Genomic DNA, 15,888 nt, shown 5'->3' on the forward strand with positions numbered 1-15,888 from the left:
GAGAGTAATAATTTTAGATGGATTGGGTTTATGTGATAATAATTTCACTATTAATATCTCTAAAAATAAAATCAAAACCACATATTTTACATTAGATTCACTATATTAAATTTAAAAAATGAGTAAAATATCTAGACCAAAAAATAGCCAATGAAAAATTTGGGATTTTTTTTGAATGATCAAAAACCGAAATGCACAAAGCAAAACTGAAATCCAAAAGTGGCGCTAACTCAACATTTTTCAAATCCTGAAACTGGCGGCATCTTCTACTTCTTCCGATCTTCTCTACTCTATATTTATCTCAATTAACCCTAAATTTCTTCAAACCCTAATTTTTTACTATAATTTCCATTTCCAAATCTTCTGATTACTTCAATTTTAATCAAATGGCTGAAAATCGCATTGATTTTCAGAACGATTCTCGCCAGTATTCAACTCGCTCATCATCGTCAAGGAAACGCGCGTTTTCTGATGCTACTGACGCGCTACAACCCGCCAAAAAACGAGTTCATTTGGGGGAAATCACTAACAGAGTCACTGTTACTGAGTCAACTCGTAACTCGGGTGTTGACTCGAGTAATCAATTAGGAGGAGGCGGTGCTTTTTCTAAGGTTACTGATTCGCTACAACTCGCTAAGAAGCGAGTTCAGTTGGGAGAAATTACTAACACAGTCACTGGCACTGAGTTAACTCGTAACTCGGATGGTGACTCGACTCCAGTTCAACAGCAGCGGCGGCAGGAGAACCAGAAACAACAAAATGATGGTGATGATTTGGAAGACGATTCATTGACTATTGAGTTAACTCAGAATTCTGATGTTGAAATTAGTACTCGGAACACAACTTGTGAAGTGAAGAAATGTGAATCTGAGATCTCGTTGAGTAGCGGATCTAATCGAGATTTGGCGTTAAAGAAATGTTTATTTTCGTCGTCTATTTATGGACATCTTCATTCTTTGGAGGTATAATTTACTTTACTTTAGTTAGTTAATTCTCTGATTTTTAGGGTTCTTATTCATTAAGTTTTGTTTTAGTTGATTTTAATTAATTTAGTTAGTTAGATAATTCTCTAATTTTTAGGGTTTTTATTCATTTGGTTTTGTTTTGGTTTAGTTAAATTAATTAGAAATGCATCAAACAAGATTTGATTAGAAATATAAAATTTTCAAACTTCTTTAATTAGAAGTGATTAATTGGATTTTTTATGCAATTATGAGAGTGAAGACTTCATTTTAGTGAGAAATATCAATTTGGTGTGATTATTTGTTTGACTCAATGATTTGTTTGTTTTATAGTTTTGTTTTGGAACTCATAGAGTTTAGGAATATTATTTATGAGAAAGATGAGATTAACATTTGATTAGGAAGTGGGATTTACTCTTGTAGTATTGCTGAATTGGATTTTTGATGTTGTATATTAAATGAAATGGCAATAAAGGAGGATGTTCATTAGAGCTCTTGAAATCACTGTTTTAATCTACTTCGTAACAGGAAATCTAAGAGACCATGTCTGCTTTAACACGTTAAATTTTGTACTGGATATGGTTTAATGTGAAGATCGAAAAGAGAAATTATGTTAATTGTATTACTATTCAGTAATGATGTCCTCAGGATATCGTTTTTTGGTATATGGTAATACCTTAGTGTGTCAAAGGATATGATTTATCAATTTAGTGACTAAAAATGAGGATTTGTCATACAGATGGATGACAAGAGGAGATGCTCGTCAAATTACATGACTGCGATACAGACTGACATTTCAGCTAAAATGCGAGAAATTCTAGTTGACTGGTTGGTGGAGGTTGCTGAAGAATACAAGCTTGTATCGGACACTCTTTATCTCTCAGTGTCATATTTAGATAGATTCCTTTCTTCACAAAACTTGAGCAGGCACAAGCTACAACTCCTCGGTGTTTCGTGCATGCTTATCGCCTCGTAATAAATAACCTTTTTCATTTTTGTTTTGTTATATTAAATTTTTCTTGTTTTCTATTTTAAGGCTGAAGCTATTGCTTGTTGACAATGCAGGAAGTATGAAGAGATTAGTCCTCCTAATGTGGAAGACTTCTGTTACATAACAGATAATACTTACTGCAAGGAAGAGGTTCATATCTAACCTCAGATCTTTTGGTTTTTGGATATACCGAGTAACAATTGTAGTTATTTTTTTCTTCAAATTCTTGCAACTGAACCAAAATTTTAACTGACATATTTTGGTTGGTTGATTGATGATTTGCAGGTAGTCGATATGGAGAAAGATGTACTTAAATTCTTGAACTATGAAATGAGTACTCCAACAGCAAAAAACTTTCTAAGGCAAGATTACTGCAATTAGTAGGATTTTGTAGATCTGGCAATTCATGTGTTTGCGGGTCATAAACATGTCCTCTGTTTTGTGTCTGCTTTAAAATAAACACAAACATGGCACAATTAATAATCATGTTTGATGTATAAAACTCAAGTACGAAATAATTATAATATGAGATACATGACACGACCTGTATAAACATGTTTAATTAAATGTGTTATTGGGTTAACTTGTTTAACATGACACCTCTAAACTCTGTCGGGATAATGAATCTATTGTTTAAGTCTCACCCAATAGCTTGAGCTTTTGGGTGAATTAGTTATTTGACAAACTCGTTTAATAATTTGCGTGATATATAACAGTATTTAATATAAAAAAAGATAAAGCTATTGTTACCTATTAAACTAATAATATCATTATTATATATAATGTAAAATCATATAAATATGGTTACGACATAATAAAATTTATAACTTTAAATCAATTATAACATTTAATCATATTTAAATGGGTAATATGTTTCTTTTATCAGTCTGGACACAAATGAATCGTGTTATAAATGGATTGACCTGTTTTTGCCACAAGTTTGTTTATATTGTATTCAAACCGCTCCACTTCATATCGTGTTATACTAGATTCAAACCCGCTTAATGTCATGTCCTGTCTAAAATTTTAAGGTCTAAGATTTAGTGTTTGAAGATCTTTTTTGACTCGCATGATTACTACTGCAAGTCTGCAACTAACAAATATTTCAATGTTGTATTTTCAGGATTTTAGCAAAAGCTGCTCACGAAGAATCCAAAGTAAGCAAATCATTTTCTTTTCTAGATGCTAAATGTTTGTGCCTATTCTTGCTTGTATTTCCTTGTATTTTCATTAACTCTATAGTGCATGTAATTTTCAGTCTCCTGATTTGCATTTTGAGTTCTTGAGTTGTTATCTTGCGGAGCTAAGTTTGTTAGACTATCAATGTCTCTGCTTCTTGCCATCAGTCGTTGCTGCATCAGCCATTTTCTTTGCAAGATTTATAATCAAACCGACAATGCATCCCTGGGTAAGACTTTTATCAAATATATCATTTGCACCTTGGGCTATGCAAGCGGTCTTTCAGTTCTTTTTGAAAGTAAAAATGTGAAAACCATTTTTTTTAAAGAATTAGAAACCAAGCTTAATCGTAGTTAAATGGAAAAAGTATTATACATTTTAGCAATTATATACATAAGTTTTAGCAATATAAGTCAAATTATGGTATATTTTTATCGTTTGGTTTTTCAGTTTTTTAAATTTAAAACTGAACCGAATGTAAAATTAGTAATACGCAAACTGAAATGACCTGTTTTAATTTGGTTTGGTTTTTTGGTTAATTTGGTTCTATGCACACCCCTATTTGCACCTAAACAGAGGAGATTTTGTTTGTGGAAGAGATTGTAGAAAACATTAGCACAAAGTTCAGTAATTTGGTAAATTTGGTCTAAAGATTTCATATGTTTATATATCATACTTGCTCAGTATTACTATACAACCTTGGCTTTAAATAAAGGCCACAACGTTATGTAAAGACTGTTATTTGAAGGATTTTAAACTTTCTGTTACTGTTTTTTTACCATTATCTAACTGTTTTTGCACTAAAACGGCCGTTAATTGAAGCCTTTACCTTTAAATAACAGTGTTTCATAGGAAAAAATCTATTATTGGTTTTAATTTTTCATATTTTGTATTCTGTATATATTATACTTTACTGTCTTGTATATATATTAAGCATTTTATTTTATTATGAACATGATAATATTTTTTTTATGCTATAAAATAACAAATTAAGCGGTTATATCTATATTTTTTTATCAGATATTTGTATTGTTTAATTCCATTCAACTTCTCAAAAACCCATTAATTCCGCATACTTTAATCATCATTTTTTAAATGTTCCTTAATTGACCGTTATGTAACACTACAGAAGTTATACGTTTCTGGTACATACGGCTGCGACCGTTACTGCGATTTAAATCCATGTATACGACGTAATCATTTCATCAGATATCAGTAAAATTATAGAAATCTCAATTTTCAGGCAAAATTAAGCTGAAGAATATTGAAAGAAAGATGATCAATAAAGTTGTTTTATGTGTTTGAAACTGTTGCTTTCAATTTAATTATTTTGTATGTTTTGCAGAATGCATCATTACAGCGGTGTTCAGGTTATAGACCATCCGACTTGAAAGAATGCGTTATTGCCATTTCTGGCCTGCAATCAGAAAGAAAAGTAGGTGCCACGAGAGCTGTAACGGTTAAATACTCACAGCATAAGGTATTTCTCTTTTATTGCCTTCAGCAAATCTTTTACTTGGATACCAAGATATACTGGTGTAAGAAATTTTATAGGGCTACTCGAAGTTATTCGAGATTGATTCAAAATTTTTGAGTTGAGCTCGAGCTCAACTCGAGTTTATCTCGAGCCGAGTTTGAGTATCAATTAAAGAGGCCTGGCATGCTTGCAATCTTAAACGAGCCTCTTACATACATAAATAATTTTGGCTTTTATACTTTTAAATTTAAGTGTAAATCATCTTAATCGGTTAAATTCCATATTCTATCATGAAAAGATTTAAATGCATCAAAGATGATAAGTTTTCAATAATTATTAATTTTTTGCTATTAAACTTGATCAAGCTCGAGCTTGAGAAATTCGGGCTTAAACTTTTATCAAATACCGGAATTCGTTTACATCCCTGGATAAACTAAAAAATGGTGATTTCACTTTTAGCTAAATGCTTTTCTCGATTAGTACATTGGATATTGGATCTAACAACGTTTTGCAGCATTAATTCATTGATTTGAAGATAAGAAGATTGCATCTTAAAGTTCCTTTTCTTTTCTTTTCTGAAACAGTTCAAATGTGTGGCAACACTCTATTCCCCTTCCGAAATTCCTGCTCATTACTTCGATGCGATAGAGGAATAAAAACTCACAAAATTCTCTTAAAGTATCAAATTTCAAGGAGTTCAAGGGATCAAATTGAACAGTTGAACACCTTGTTTGCTGCATTGATGAATCCACACCCAATTCTGAACTCATAGATTTGCTGTAATTAATTATTTCGGTTTTCTCCTAGCGGCTTTTTTCTCCGCATTATTACGGATGCGACAATAATGGGAAGCAGAAGAAGAAGAAGATTATATGGATTTAGGTAGAAAAAGATATGCTGAATGCTGTGTCAACTTCTGGTTGTTAGCAGGTTGGTTTTGGGTGCTTGATTGTTGGGTTTAGCTAAGGAACTTTTTTTACCTTCTGTAGATGATGTTAATTAGAAGAAATAAAAAAAAATTGTATTCTTCTACTAAATAAACATTTTTTTAATGCTATATAATTGTCAATATCAAGCATTTGATGTCTAAAATTTTAGAATTTTGCATATTAAGATTGGGGTTTATCAGTGATGTTATTTAAAGAGTGCAAAAAGCAGAAATGTCAAGCTCTCAAGCTCTTGCTGAATTAAATCTGTATCAGTAAAATCATACAAAATTTTGAAGCTACAGAACTTTGAAGTTCTTATCTTGATTAAAAGCAATTTCATTGAATCAGCACTTTCATCAGATTAGCATCTTTCAATAGGAATATAGGATGTATTCAATTTGAACTGAATTAAATTCTTTCTTTTTTAAACCAAACAAGTATAAATTTACAAGAATGTAATAAATTGAACTAATCAGTTCGATTAATTTTTTAAGTTAAAATTTGAAATATCCCCCCCCCCCCGGCCTATATAAAGATTGAAAAAGTATTTATTAAGATATATTTTTACACTTTATTCCTTTCTATAAAATTTATTTTAACATGCTTAGAAAAAGAAAAGTAAATGGGGAGATTTAATGTAAGATTATTTTAGAATTAAAAATAAACCTTTTAAATCCAAAATGAAGAGAGCCGCGTATGAATTAAACTTGTCGATGGAAGAACACCCCATGTAGTTTGCCGCCATAGAACTCAACGGTCAAACCTACTTATAATGTCTCGAAATAAAAAACGGAACTTCTAAAATAAGACAGAATATAAATCTAAACCAATCTAAATTTATCAATTAACTTTAAATTAGTTTGTAATCTACCATTGCAAAGTGAAAGAAGGTGCAGCAACTAATTCTCATGTAGTTATGGGATCAAGAAAACAAGCTAAGATGAAATTTGAAATAAGCAACTGACCGATGATGGAAAAATGGAGCACTATCAAATTACAAACAACAATAACAACATTGCATTAATACATCTTTCTTGCCTAGCATACAAAAATATTTTAAATTTAAGCAACAGATTTACGTCTTGTTGCTCTTCGTCCACCCGCACTCGTCTCCTGATCTTTCGACGAATTATCTGAGGGTGTTTTTGATTTCTCTTTTGTTGTTTCCAAATCCGACACATAATTATCGGAATCGTGCTTTCTCTTTCTAGGTTTTGGGGTTTTAGATTGTTGTGTACTGGTTTTCGCAATGGCCAACACAATTTCCCTTCGAGTATTAGTTTCCCTTCGAATATTAGTTTCCCTTCGAGTCTTAGTTCCATCTTCGACATAAATTTCCACCAAGGCACCATCATTCTTAAGTGATACATCACTTTGAGCTCCACTGTATTCGGAATTTCCACCAACTGTTTCGGGCCGTGGAGAGTTGGTTTCCGAAGTTGTTTTTGTCCTTGCGTCGGTGGATGATGGATGGTTGAAGCTCCACCGAGCATTCATAAACCACTTGTTAACCTGCAAAAATAAAATTATTCTCCATAAACTCGACAAGGCAATGAAACACTATTTTAAGAAAAATATATAATAAAATTTCAGTCATTAACAATAGAAAGTATGACCTGGTGGAACGTAATCCCTAGTTCTTTAGCCAGACTTTCTTTTCTAGCTCCGTTGGGATATTGATTTTCCTTGAAGGATTTGTACAGTCCCTGCAAAGAGAATGATTGAGAAGTAAATCTTTAATGTGCCTGGACGATGTTACCAGTAGGGATGTCAATTGTGACCAAACCGAATCAAACCGAATTAACCGTAACTCCATTTCTCCAATTTTTCTTAACTGAACTATAACGAAATACTCCATCCGTTCCAAATTGATAAGCACTATTTCAAATTTCTTTGTCCCAAACTAAAGACACTAAATTTTTGTTTTCAATGTAAGTGTCAAATTTACCCTTATTAATGATAGTAGAATTCTCTGGCAAAAAGAAAACGATAGTAGAATGTCTTGGAAAGACAACAAAATCACAAAAAGGTAAAAGTTACAACTATATTAAATATGGGCAAGTGTGGTATTTTTTTATAAATTAACTCATTTTACCTAGATAATTTAAATTTCTTAGTACCCGTGTTTGTCCTAAATTGCCTATCAATTTGGAACGGAGAGAGTTTATATAAACTGAATTATAACCGAACCAAATAATTATTTGGTTTGGTCGGTCAACCAAATAACTGAGTTTCATTGAAATTTACTAATAAACAATAAAATAATTAATTTTAGTGTTAATTTTTAATTATATACAAATATAGAGAAAAAGGTGATATTCAAGTCCTATAAAAAAATTACATAAATTGCATTATGTATATATGTAATTCGGTTAGTTCGGTCGGTTGAGTTAATTCAGTCGACTGGGTTAGTTCAGAAATCATACCGAAAACTGAACTGAACCAAATTATCCAACAAAAATAAAATTATCAACCATAACTAAACCGAATTAACCGAAATCTGAACCAAAATATTTTTTTTTATTTGCTGCAGTCGGTTAATTCAGTTATGAGTACCCCTAGTTACCAAGAAAATAATGAATTTGCATAACTTTATAGTAACCCGTGATAATGATGAAACCTGAACTAGAACAATGAGAAAGGTAAAAAACTTATACCCCGGTATCTAATTATCAAACAATTTATGATCCGACAAACATTTAATCGAATAAATACCTGGGTTACAGTTTCTCCAAGTCTTTTATACACAGGAGGCCTTTGGCTATTTCCTTTTGAGGTATTTGTGGTCTCGTTTCCGTCCTGCTCTCCTTTCATGATCGTTCCAGGAGCATTTCCATTTGCTGACGTTGAAACTGCTTTTGTACTTTTCTTCCGCTTCATTGGTCCAACAGTATCAGTAAAATCTTCATCGTCACTCGATGATGATGATGATGGGGCATTTCCATATGTTTCCTTTACAGATAGAGAGACAAACAAGATGAGTAAACTAGAGAGAAGGGAAAAAAGGATAATAAATAAGCGTCGATAACTAAAAAAATGTACCACTTCGGCACAATTTGCAATTTAAAATTGCAATCGCATGCATTACCTTTTATTTGTTTTGCAATTTAAAATTGCAATGTCATGCATTGCCTTTTATTTGTTTTGCAATTTCATGCAACATGGTCATCTGATTTTAATGTGGCTAATAGCTACAAACTATGTACACATGATCTCCTCCAATTAGATCCATCAACTCCGGATGACGAGATTGCATGAAATTATAATGAATTGATAGATACCGTTCATGCAATCACATAATTTGCTAAAGGTCGTGTATTTTTTAGTAATTAATCCAAAAACTAATACTTCGAAACAAGTTTGAAGTTAAAACAAAGGTAATCAAATAAGAAGAAAACTACAGGAAAAGCACTACATACAAAAGAAGGTGGACGACTATCTGATGAAATGCAAGTAATTTACATGTTTACCATTCCAGTTAAATCATGAGAGCCCAGAAGCATCATTATCTTTTGTAACAGTCATAGATAAATGATATTAATTGCAGATAAAAATTCATAAAAAAACTTCCCTTCATATATTTATGAAGTAGAGTTACTTATAGCCAGTATAGGATGATTTAAATCTATTCCCAACATCCGTTAATAAATGTCTTTTCTTTTTAGAAGATTATTTTTACTTCAAAATATGTTCTCACACTTGACCGCTATTAAATGCCTTTTAACTAGTTTTATCCTAATTTATTTTTCTTTACCGTTAATGTAGTTAAGTAATCTAACAATTCTTTAAAAGTGTGATAGTGTCATCCAATATTGTTTTCTAAGAGATGGGCTAATTATTAGATTCTTCAGTCCGTGTGCAAAAACCTAAAAACTTCATTAAAGAAAATGAGGGAGTATTTATTCTGATATATGGCTGCATCAAAGTAATTTGTAAGCATTGCCATTATTTTTGCTGCCAACATATTATGCATAATCGCATTAGAGAAATAACTTATTCTGTAGGAAGTCTTGTTAAGCATGCGCGAGTATGAGAAGGAGGGGGGGGGGGGGGGAGTTTACAAATATATACACCAACTACCGTTTCTTAGCAATTCGATACAACGGTTGAAAATCCGATGAAAATTGATGATGTGGAGCAACTGTTTCTTGGCAAATCAATTTGCAAATTGAAAATCCGGTAAAAATTGATGTGGTGGAAGCCGCAGTTGGCCACGTCATTCACACGTCAAAAGACACCGTTCTAAAAAAACGACTTCCACATCATCAATTTTCACCGAATTTACACTGTTGTATCAATTTTGCCAAGAAACGGTAGTTGGTGAGTATATTTACCAAATTTTATAAAACATGATCAAATTTTAAAACGTGCATAGTTAGTGAGTTTGTATGTAAATAACCCTCAATTTTTATCGCTAAAATGTTTCTTATCCTTTCAATTCTTATCAATGACGGGAAGAACATCCGTTTAATAGCAGAGTAGGAGGGTAAGATCTAGTTAAAATAAGTAGTTCATGTTCAACATAGCTATGTCAGATATGTGACGAGTCGGGGCACATATGAATGAAATGGAAACCACAATCAAAACAGAAGATGAAAGGAAACTCACATCATAAAGTATTTTGTAGTCCAATCTCTCGACATTTCTTTTTGTATTAATAGGAGTATATTCGTCTGCACTAAGATTTGTTTCTGCTGTGGATAAGAGCTCATCATGTACATTTTGCTTCTTTTTCCGACCACGTTTAGATTTTTCGCCTGATAAATCATTATTATCAACAGCAGCCGCAAGATCCTCAGAGTCAGAAGTAAAATCGGAACTTGAACTTTCCTCAGCGACATTCTCATCAAGATCTGGAGCATCAGGATCATAGGCATCATCCTCTGAATCTTCAGAAGAATGTCCAGGGTGTTGTTTATCACCCGGTGTAGTCTCCAACTCATCAGACGTGAAGTCAGAGTCAGAGTCATCAGAGCTCGACTCGTCTCCCTGACTCTTCTCTTCAATGTCTGGCTTGTCCGGGTCGAAATCATCATCATCAGAATCATCTGAAGGAAGACCAAAGTTCTGATCGGGGTTTTCTCCAGTTGCTGCAGCCTCAGGGAAAACCTTCTGCAAATCAGATAAGAGAATGAAAGGAATAACACAATCAATGAGTTTGCAAAGGAACACACATGAACAAAGGGTGTAATCGTGTAACCGAGTCCAGTCAAGTCGCAACACACCCAAGCTTGAGCTCGACTTGACTCTAAAATTTAAAGCTCGAACTCGATTGAGTTTTATTTTAGGAACTCGAACTTGAATTCGTTAGAATATTTGAGACTCGAACTCGACTCGATTATCTGTATATATTTTTAAAATTAAATTTAAATATAAACATAAAGGTACTATTGTAAATATATACAATCAGCAAGGGTAAAAAAGTAATTAAGCAAGCCTGATTAGGCTCACAAGCTTATCAATCCGAGAATTTTGGGTGGAGACCGCTTTATTTACCTCCCAATTGTCACTGATAGATACATTTGCTCCCTGAGAGACATTAACCAGCCCAATGCAGTCAGCTTTGCAATCACATCCGGGGCATAACCAACCCTCATCATCCGGAGGAACTGTGTGACACAAGAAGAAAGGAACAAAAGTAGTAAATTAAAGCGTAGAGTGACGGGCAAAGATACTTAACCATCATTTGAACTTATGGCTAGCAAGTGGGCAAATAGAATTTACTGTCTTCTTTTAACAACGGTGGCATTAAACAATACTGATGGAACCCTCTGTCACAGGCACCATCACAAAGTATTATATCATTATCAGCAGTAAAATCTTTGGATCCACATTTTGCACAGAAAATCTGCCATAAAAAGAATTTTTTTCCAAGCATTAATATCATATTTAAGCATCCATTTTTAAAAACAATATGTAAGAACCTAAGAAAGGGAGAATTCGAGCAATGAGTTCAAACAAGAATTTGATGAACAAAACTAGGAACATAAATTAAATATTCTTGAAAAATATCATACATCCTCGCTGCTAATTTGTCCATCGGTGTCGAATAATGATTCTGGGAACCTTCCTTCAGCACATAGTTCATCAATACGTTGAAATAAATCCCTTATTTTTGATTTGCGTCGTAAAATTTCAGATGTGGCTCTTTGAAGCTCCTTCTCAGGCTTTAATTTTTCTAGGCTGCAAAATTAGAAAATGGCGGTCAGTGCAACATTAGAAATAAGTTATTCCTATACGAGAATGGCCATAAACAATCATAGAGGCCAAATCTGTATATTTGTCTGTCTTAGAATAGTTAAGAATATTGACTCTGTTACATGGGCAAATGTATATGATTTTCATTTTTCATTTCATTTCAAAAGTAAATGTTGTAAACATATATGAACTGAGACAGGTCTCAAGGAAAAAGGAGTTTTATTGCTTGGGAATAGCCACATTCTTCCAAGTTGGAGCCGTTGGACACTTCAGTCCAAAGAACTATGCCAGGGATAAAGACATAAATGAACAGTTTTTCTGCAGAGAGTTAAATAAAGTTTCAACAATAAAACCAAAAATGATAACCATCTCTTTTAAGACAAAATTGACAAGGTAACATCATGTTGTTTGTCAGAATTTGACATTTTCCTCTTTCGTTGCATTTACGAAACCTGAGACCGAGAGACTTTGTAAAAATGGAAAAGGACAGCCAAAGGTTTGTAAGAATACAAAGCAATAGGCAACTCATTGTTTATTTGATTTTGACTGATAATATTTATTTTTAGTTCAGGACCTGAATGTCTCTTCATTTATCCAGACATATGGGTCGCCAATTTTCCAATTTGAGGTGCAATTTTATATTGCCCTCCTGATCAATCTAATAGGGTGCCCAGTTTGGTCACATGCTAACATAATCAATTTAAATTTATTTCTTGCTCAAAATTGAAAGAGCAGGATCCATTCAATGAAAGACAGTGGACAGATTACCAAGTCAATAATATCGAACTATAAAATGGAAATTTGGAATTTAAAAGTGACAGACAGTTCATTCATTAACACAGATTCAAAATAAATTTCCAAAATCATCACATACATTTTCATATATGACCTAAATTGGGTTTAACATCATCACATAGACTTTTATTTTTGATATTATCTTATTTGAAAATTTTCTTCTTCCTTTGGTTCAATAAATATGTCTATGATAAAACTGGAGGCAATTGTAAAGAAATTAAAAGAATCGTCATGAGTTTACGTATGATATACAGATACAAAGTTAGTTCAGAGTTCAGACTGAGTAAATGAAAACTGAATGAAACTCAAAACCACCTTTTAAGATTCAGTTCAAAATTAAAGGAACATTTCAAGAGAGTACACACCTTAGTCCTTTCCAGCCTTCAGCAGAATAAGCTGTAATCAGGCTTTGTTCATAGTTAATCCGATTCAACAAGTATCTCAAATGCTTTCTGATTCTTGAATATTCATCAGGCTCAATTTTCTCGCCCCGCTTCTTTTTCTTTTTTTTCCTTGTCTTCTCTAAGTTGGAGCTCACATTATGCTGATCTGCACAGGATTCGGGAGCTTTAGGTTTTTCTTGTGATCTTGACCGCAGAAGTCTATCACTTTGTGTTAAAGATCGTTTGCTATTATTTTTCCTTGATTTTACAATAGCATCTTGAGATGGTGTCTCCACTTGATTCCAATGTTTATCCCCAGCACCCTGAGATGTTTCAATTAGTGCAGATGCCTCACCACAAGCACCATCTGAATGAACCTTGAGTGTCTGTCCGGACATAGATAATTGAGAATATGAAAGCACAGCATCATTTGGTGCACTTCCAGAATTAAGCGACTCCTCTTCTTTAAATGTTCCATTAAGTTCACTTATTACGGTTTGAAGCTTACTGTGCGTATCTTCCAAACCAGAATCAAGTTTCGGTCCTTTTACACTTAGTTCAGGACATAAAACCTTATCCGTCAAACTACTCTTGCATCCATCTTCGGAAGGTGGGTCCAAATTTCCAGTTGGAGAAGCCTCTATAGCATCTTCCGAAGATGCACTCTGCGGAACTACAGTATTAGTATCACCACATCCCGGTGTTTCTTCTGATAAATTTTGTTTAGCACACGAATAACCTTTCAAATGCGGACTTGCTTGTGACTGAGAAACACCCATGTGCTCCGCCGCGAACATTAATTCTAATAGCAAATTTAAAGTCAGCTATCTCCTATCTATATCAACTTCACCTCAATGTTAAATATATCATAAAAACGACGTAAAACCTTCCTATATAACTACAATTACTTATCCTTAACATATATCACTAATTCCATAAACTTGTATATACAGCCAAAAGAAAATCAAACCTATGATGAAAATCCGCCCTCGCGCCTCAATCTCTTAGCTCGAATTCTCCAAAATCGGCTGTCAAAGGAATAAATTACAACACTCCCGACACAAATGCGCCATTAAAAAAACCGTACACCTGAAGAATAAAAAAAAACATCAGATATTAAGCCAAACATAAGCCAATTTAATCATCCACAACATTCACATAATAAATAAATAAATAAATAAACAAACACAAAACAGAAACCCTAGCTGCACTACATTAATTTATCTGCACATTAAAAAAAACCATAGATCTTATCAATCCTTCGCATTTAAACATACATACATACATAATTATTAAATGCAGTATTATTAATAATAAACATACGAACTAAGCTTCAGCTAAAAAATAATTCAAATTAATTTCAACCGCCAAACATTATTATATAGCTGAAATCAAACAGGAAAATAATTTACAAAATGTTGAAAGTTAGCTGACCTTAAGCTTTTAATTTTTTTGGCTATGGAGTTTTATTTTTTAAGGAATAAAAAAAAGAGAGAGAAATTGTAATATCCGTAAGAGAAGTAAATGAAAAAGAAAAAGTAGAACTAAAAATAGAAATGAAAAGAAACCTGTAAATCTGGGCCACCGTCGCTCTGTGAGCGAGAGGGTTAAAGTTTCAGTTGAGTGCGCTTGTTGCGGTATGTATCAAATGATTTTCCCAATGCATTGTTGCCTGTGTTTCTTCTCATGGGCTGTGGGCCTGAGTAGAGTGGGCTAGTTATTTTAGGGAAAATTACCCTCTATACCTAACTTTTTGAAAATTTTGCAAAAATACTCCTTTTTGGTAGTTTATTAGTAGATTATTGGTATAATCTACTAATAAACTACCAAAAAGGAGTACTTTTGCAAAATTTTCAAAAAGTGAGGTATTTATGAAAAGAACCCGTTATTTTATGGGAAGTTTATGTATTTACTTAAAAAAATAAAAAGAGAAAATTAGCTCAGGTACTAGCTTTGGCTAAATTAATGTGAATATTACGGGAAGAAAAGTTCAAATTGACTTTTACGATTTCTATTTTTATAATCTCAATTTTATATTTTTGATTTGCAAAAAGATACTTTTCAAATTAACAAAATACTATTAACATAAATGGTAACCTCCCTCTTCAATTGCATGTATCCATTTATCAATGATATTTCCTAAATTCTCTCCCTAATTAACTCATCTTTCTCATTCACAAAATCTTTCCCATTTTATTTTATGTTTTGATTGAAAAAAATTTGAAATGCCGAATACTAAATCTTCCTCAAATCAAACTCCTTCCGAAAAATTCCAAACAAAGAAAATCCCAATGACTAAATTGAGGAGGGTTGCTAGCAAACGGAAAGTAGAATTCACTGAGCCTCCATTTTCGAGTAAGAACCGTGAAGTTCTTACTAATCAAGAAGACAATAGTAGTGATTTCGAGGCTTTCACGGTCACCGACGATGAGAAGAACAACACAGTGGTTCTTCTTCCTCTCTCTGTTAAGGTATTTCAAATTTTAATTATATATTTTTAACATTCAATTTTAATTGTTTATCAATTTATTATTATTTATGTTATTGTTAGGTGTTTATGTGTCTGTTTTTTGTTTGTTGGTTTTGAATGTTATGCAAAGGGTATGATTTCTATATTTTAACAAATTATTGAATAATATGTAGAAATAAATTTAATATAATGGTTAATTTATTGTTGTTTTTAGGTATATTATATGTTTTTTTATTTTTTATGTTTGCTGGTAGTGTTTATGATTTGATACTTGTTTATGTAATTTTGAAATAATTACTTACAAATATACTTGTTAACTAACGGTTATTTAATGGTTAACTGATGGTTTGTTTACTAGTGTTTTTGAATGAAGGCGGTTTGAGTTGAACGAAGAAAGCAGTCGTTGGAGTGGGATGAAGATAGGCGAACCATGAACGAAAGCGAATGATGAACGAAGGCGCGGTGGCTGATAGCTGTTGTTTTTTTTATTGTAATTGGGATATT

General features: G+C 32.7%; 2 protein-coding genes across 3 annotated transcripts; one reads left to right on the forward strand and one right to left on the reverse strand.

Annotated features, from left to right (window-relative positions):
* Nucleotides 1–124: 124 nt before the first annotated feature.
* On the forward strand, nucleotides 125–5,687 carry LOC126661230 (G2/mitotic-specific cyclin C13-1-like). Its single transcript, XM_050355047.2, has 8 exons — nucleotides 125–962; nucleotides 1,702–1,934; nucleotides 2,028–2,103; nucleotides 2,239–2,315; nucleotides 3,077–3,110; nucleotides 3,212–3,361; nucleotides 4,478–4,612; nucleotides 5,194–5,687. Exons 1-8 carry the CDS (start codon nucleotides 387–389, stop codon nucleotides 5,263–5,265), a joined length of 1,353 nt encoding a protein of 450 aa, XP_050211004.1. The 5' UTR covers nucleotides 125–386; the 3' UTR covers nucleotides 5,266–5,687.
* A 787-nt stretch (nucleotides 5,688–6,474) lies between these two features.
* LOC126660390 (homeobox protein HAT3.1) lies at nucleotides 6,475–14,575 on the reverse strand. Of its 2 annotated transcripts, none has more exons than XM_050353863.2 (10): nucleotides 14,483–14,575; nucleotides 13,885–14,003; nucleotides 12,897–13,716; nucleotides 11,556–11,721; nucleotides 11,263–11,386; nucleotides 11,035–11,147; nucleotides 10,147–10,650; nucleotides 8,254–8,490; nucleotides 7,155–7,244; nucleotides 6,475–7,050 (listed from the first exon to the last, which is right to left on the reverse strand). In XM_050353863.2, the coding sequence occupies exons 3-10, from the start codon at nucleotides 13,709–13,711 to the stop codon at nucleotides 6,601–6,603; spliced, it is 2,499 nt and encodes an 832-aa protein (XP_050209820.1). In that variant the 5' UTR covers nucleotides 13,712–13,716; nucleotides 13,885–14,003; nucleotides 14,483–14,575; the 3' UTR covers nucleotides 6,475–6,600. The 2 variants fall into 2 exon arrangements, with proteins under 2 accessions (XP_050209820.1, XP_050209821.1); XM_050353864.2 differs by lacking the exon at nucleotides 14,483–14,575 and adding an exon at nucleotides 14,349–14,441.
* Between the last annotated feature and the right edge of the window lie 1,313 nt (nucleotides 14,576–15,888).

Source organism: Mercurialis annua, linkage group LG8 (genome assembly GCF_937616625.2).
Source record: "Mercurialis annua linkage group LG8, ddMerAnnu1.2, whole genome shotgun sequence".
Lineage (NCBI taxonomy): Eukaryota > Viridiplantae > Streptophyta > Magnoliopsida > Malpighiales > Euphorbiaceae > Mercurialis > Mercurialis annua.

Bases quoted from the DNA above. Each gene is read 5' to 3' on its own strand.
- LOC126661230 (XM_050355047.2), top strand. From the start codon at position 387: ATGGCTGAAAATCGCATTGATTTTCAGAACGATTCTCGCCAGTATTCA. The intron at 963-1,701 runs GTATAATTTACT...TTTGTCATACAG, and splicing joins GACATCTTCATTCTTTGGAG to ATGGATGACAAGAGGAGATG. The intron at 1,935-2,027 runs GTAATAAATAAC...TTGACAATGCAG, and splicing joins TCGTGCATGCTTATCGCCTC to GAAGTATGAAGAGATTAGTC.
- LOC126660390 (XM_050353863.2), bottom strand. From the start codon at position 13,711: ATGTTCGCGGCGGAGCACATGGGTGTTTCTCAGTCACAAGCAAGTCCG. The intron at 11,148-11,262 runs GTAAATTCTATT...TGTGTCACACAG, and splicing joins ACCGTTGTTAAAAGAAGACA to TTCCTCCGGATGATGAGGGT. The intron at 7,051-7,154 runs GTCATACTTTCT...TTATTTTTGCAG, and splicing joins TAGGGATTACGTTCCACCAG to GTTAACAAGTGGTTTATGAA.